Consider the following 4,223-nt stretch of genomic DNA (forward strand, 5'->3'; position numbering starts at 1 on the left):
GTCCTTTTTATCTCGCTCCTGCAATTTTCTTTGGAACATGAAAGACGTGAATTAAGAGGGTATATTGGCTAGTGTTTTCAAAACATATTGCGGCCATATCACGACTTTTAAAAACAAAATGTAGCCAGATTAAAACATGATGTTTCGGCGACGACATTATCAATGTAAAATTAGACGTTATATAAAGAAAGGAGAGTGTGAAACTAAATTAGAATAAAAGTAAAACAAAAGAATGCACTTAATTAAACGAACAGGTAGCTTGCATGTCATTTGAAAGAAAACTGTTGAGTAATTAGTGGTAGAAAATTTCAATAAAATTGAAAGCAACATCGGATGTTGCTAAATGAACATGGCTTTGGCAAACGTCATGCGATATTTATCCTTCCTTCCCCCATTGAAGCCTAATATGACCTGTGCCGTAATAGTTGTAGAGGCTGGATATGAACCTGCCAAAAATTTGAATATCAATGAGGCATGTGAGACAAGTTGGGGGTGGAAAGGAATATGATGGCGACAGAAAATCAATAAAACATGGTAAAGGGTGTCGCCTAAACTGTCAGACTGAATCGAACACGTCAGTTGCTGATATTACGTGAAATAATGCCGAAAGACGAAAATTGAGCGCCACAAGAGGATAAATTTTTCCCGCGAGCCTCATGGAATAAGAAATTTAATTTGTTATTTTATTAAAGCACACTAGAAAGGTCAGCTAACTATAAGAAGCTAAAATCTAGCTATGTATTTGTAAATGTCGCTCAAACGCGGGTTGGATTGCGCCGAAAAAAAGTCGTGCGACGTTTCCTTTGATGGTCCACAATCATATTTTCCATTTTTTCCCCTTTCATTTGCTCTTGATCTATTTAAGGAAAGTCCTTTTTGTGAGGAACTTTATTTTCAACGTCAATGGTAATTACTATGTCAGCTTGCTCATGAATATTTGCATTCATCCATCATTTGTTTCTATTCATTTAAATAAATTACTTCAAAAGGGAACGACTCAGTTCTCAAATAAATAGGACCCATCCTTTAATCCTTCAAAACGAAACTCAATGCTCCTTTCACAAAAGCGATAGCTCTCTCGTGGATTGACGATAATCAAAACAAGTTATGACTATGAACACAACCGTAAAAATGTTCTCCAAAAACAGCTCACATACAACCAGCCATGCAGCTTCTAATAACTCATATCAAGTTTGTGAGACGGCCGACTCCGCTGTAGAGGTAACAACGAAAGCGGTGGCTTATATTTTCATTTTCCTGGTCTCGTTTTTCGGAAATATCTCTATTCTTGTAGTTATTTACAAGAACAAGCAGCTACGAAGATCCATCAACTACTTAGTTTTCAACATGGCTGTATCTGACCTCTTCATGCCTTTGACCATAATGACTGTGAAGATCGTTGAGATCATTTCAGGCTCGGAATCCTGGAAAGTTGATCGCCCGTGGCTGCTGGGAAACATTCTATGCAAACTTGCCTACTTTCTGCCAGATGTTTCTCTTGTGGTTTCTATAGGAAGCCTTCTTTTGATCTCCATAGAGAGGCTCATCGCTGTCGTCTTTCCACTGAAGGCCAAACTTATCTCCTCAAAAGTACGATTGATCAGCATTCTAAGCACGTGGTTTGTCGCCATCGCCATCCACGCACCTTATTTCTACAGCTTCAAACTGATCCCCTACGAAAATGAAACGTATTGTATCATGAATTGGGGACCAGCATTCGACCACGTGAAAACGCACAGAGGATTTGTTACGGCAACTTTTATCACTTTCATCCCCATTCCCATTTGTGTCCTGGCTATTCTGTATGGTATTATCGCATGGACAATAAGAAAAAAGAACAAAAAAACTAAAGAGAAATTGTCCTGTCACCAAGGCCATCGAGATCAACAGCTAAGGAAAATTGTCAGATTGGCAATGGCCATTATGATCTCCTTCGTTTCCTGCATGACTCTTCCGCTTATCTATTTATTTCTTAAAATTTTTCTGTGGAATGGGGAATCGCCACCCATTTGTGCATTTCAGACAATTCTCCCGTTTATTTATGAATTTCTTGTGCATTCATGGAGTGCAGTTAATCCCTGCATTTGTTTTATCTTCAGCAAGAACTACCGCGATGGCCTTAGGCAATGTTTTTATTGTAACGGCCTCAGTCGAAGTTTATCAAGTTTGCTAGAGAACTACCGAATGCGAACGATGACGAGCTCCCAGGGAGGCTTCCTTTTAACTGAACTTTTTAGCTCGCACTCATGACAACTGATAGTTATCTGACTTATTCCACGAGGTGTGCAGAAGAAAATTTCTCAAAATAAAGCGCGCGCGCAAGTCCTATTTAATTCCTGAGAAGCCACCATGGTTTAATCCTTACATAGGCACGGCTGTGTATCCACGACATGTTAGTCTGACAATTATGAGGATTCTCTTTATCATATTATTCTCATATATACGTTTTTTTTGCCTCCAACTCAGTTGTCTAACTTGTCCAATTTGAACTCCTTTCCCTTTTTTTTGTCTATTTTATTTTTATATTTCCTCTTTTAAATGTAGAACCAACTATCATCTTGTTATGCATAGAGGCGAACCTGGGGCTGTTCTCGTTCAATTATTCAAACGACAAGACAACACCTGGATCAACTAGCCTGGTAAAATGTACTCAAATTTCGTGCAAGTCCATAACAAGTCAAATCAATTGTCTAATAACTGGTAAAAACGGAGGAAATAAAAGTATATAGCACGTCATATTTGCCAAATTTATGTTTAGTTGGCTTTTAAACTTCATTAGAATTTTCAGCCTCTAATTACTGATAAGTTTTTTTCACTGATAGGAAACGCAATCCACTTTATTTTACGAATGCAAAAGGTTTCCGATACTCCATTTTCAAGTTTTTCTTTTGTTTCTTGTCTCTTTTTCGCTTTAAACCGTAAGACTTCTTCGTTCCCTGGTTTTTATGCTCACTTTATATTTCCCTCTCTATGATCTACAAATTTTCATTATAGTCAGGAGCACAATTTCAAAAAAACGGTTGGCCCTAACGACGTCTTAGCTCTATGATTTCGTGCGTTTGTAGCAGGACAAAAAATATATTTATCATCGATCAGAGTTCTTACCTGATTCTTACTTTGAATAAATATATGGACGATGATGCGTTGTATTTATCATCATGCTTTTACGTTTTTTATCTCGCCCCTGCCAATTTGTTTGGAATATGAAAGACGTAAATTAAGAGAATATGTTAGTTCGTGTTTTAGATAAAACATGTTGCGGCTTTATTACGACCTTTAATAATTAAACAGGACGTTTCGGCGACGACATGTCACCATTATTAAATGTAAAATCATTGCAAGTTCAGTGACGTTAAAGTGTGAAACTAATTAAACAAGAGTAAAAAATGCGATGGATTTAGTCTCTTTTATTGCGGCTATGTCACAACTCCAAGAGCACTGTAAACTGCGAGCGCGGCGATAAGTGGCCTTGAATGTTCGATGATGCAGTAAAAGGGCCCCTCATCAATGAGAGATGAATCAAACAGCAAAGACTCATACTATCTTTACAGAGAAATATACTTTTTGATTAATTCAGAGACATTTTGCAAGCATTAATATTGAAACGTTGCAACAAGTTTTTATAATGAAATGACATGAATGAAAGTGATCTTCGCAGTGATGTGCACTACTTAGGCAGTAGTGAAAATAAGGCCTGAAAAAAATTGGTGGTGCAGCGGTGTCTTTATCCGCAGTTCAAATATATGACCTTCATATATTCTTAACCATCTATTCATCACTTCACGGGTTTATTTAGAACCACCATCATGACCAGCTCCCAGTTGGCTTGTTAGCTCAGTTGGTAGAGCGCTGCACCGGTATCGCAGAGGTCATGGGTTCAAATCCCGTACAGGCCTGAATTTTTTTCAGGCCTTATTTTCACTACTGCCTAAGTAGTGCACATCACTGCGAAGATCACTTTCATTCATGTCTTTATCCGCAGTTCAAATATATGACCTTCATATATTCTTAACCAAGTTTTTATAACTAACACATTTCTCATCACCTTTATATGCAAAAACACCCTTCTGCATTACTTTGCGTTTACCAACGCCAGCCATATCTAGTGTTATATAAACCAGATGCTCGATAATGCAAAAAAAAAAACAAAACAAAACAAGACAAACAGCTTACGCATAGTGACCCCATTAAATAATCGCAAACTTTGAAGCAGTTTTCACCAT

General features: G+C 37.7%; 1 protein-coding gene across 1 annotated transcript; it reads left to right on the top strand.

Annotated features, from left to right (window-relative positions):
• The first annotated feature begins 425 nt into the window (after nt 1–425).
• Nucleotides 426–3,612, top strand: LOC149035253 (neuropeptide FF receptor 2-like). Its single transcript, XM_089192586.1, has one exon. It carries the CDS (start codon nt 1,108–1,110, stop codon nt 2,248–2,250), a length of 1,143 nt encoding a protein of 380 aa, XP_089048712.1. The 5' UTR covers nt 426–1,107; the 3' UTR covers nt 2,251–3,612.
• Nucleotides 3,613–4,223: the final 611 nt, after the last annotated feature.

Source organism: Pocillopora damicornis, chromosome 13 (genome assembly GCF_964200805.1).
Source record: "Pocillopora damicornis chromosome 13, jaPocDami1.2, whole genome shotgun sequence".
NCBI lineage: Eukaryota > Metazoa > Cnidaria > Anthozoa > Scleractinia > Pocilloporidae > Pocillopora > Pocillopora damicornis.

Excerpts from the sequence above, each read along its gene's own strand:
- LOC149035253 (XM_089192586.1), top strand. The coding sequence starts at position 1,108 with ATGACTATGAACACAACCGTAAAAATGTTCTCCAAAAACAGCTCACAT.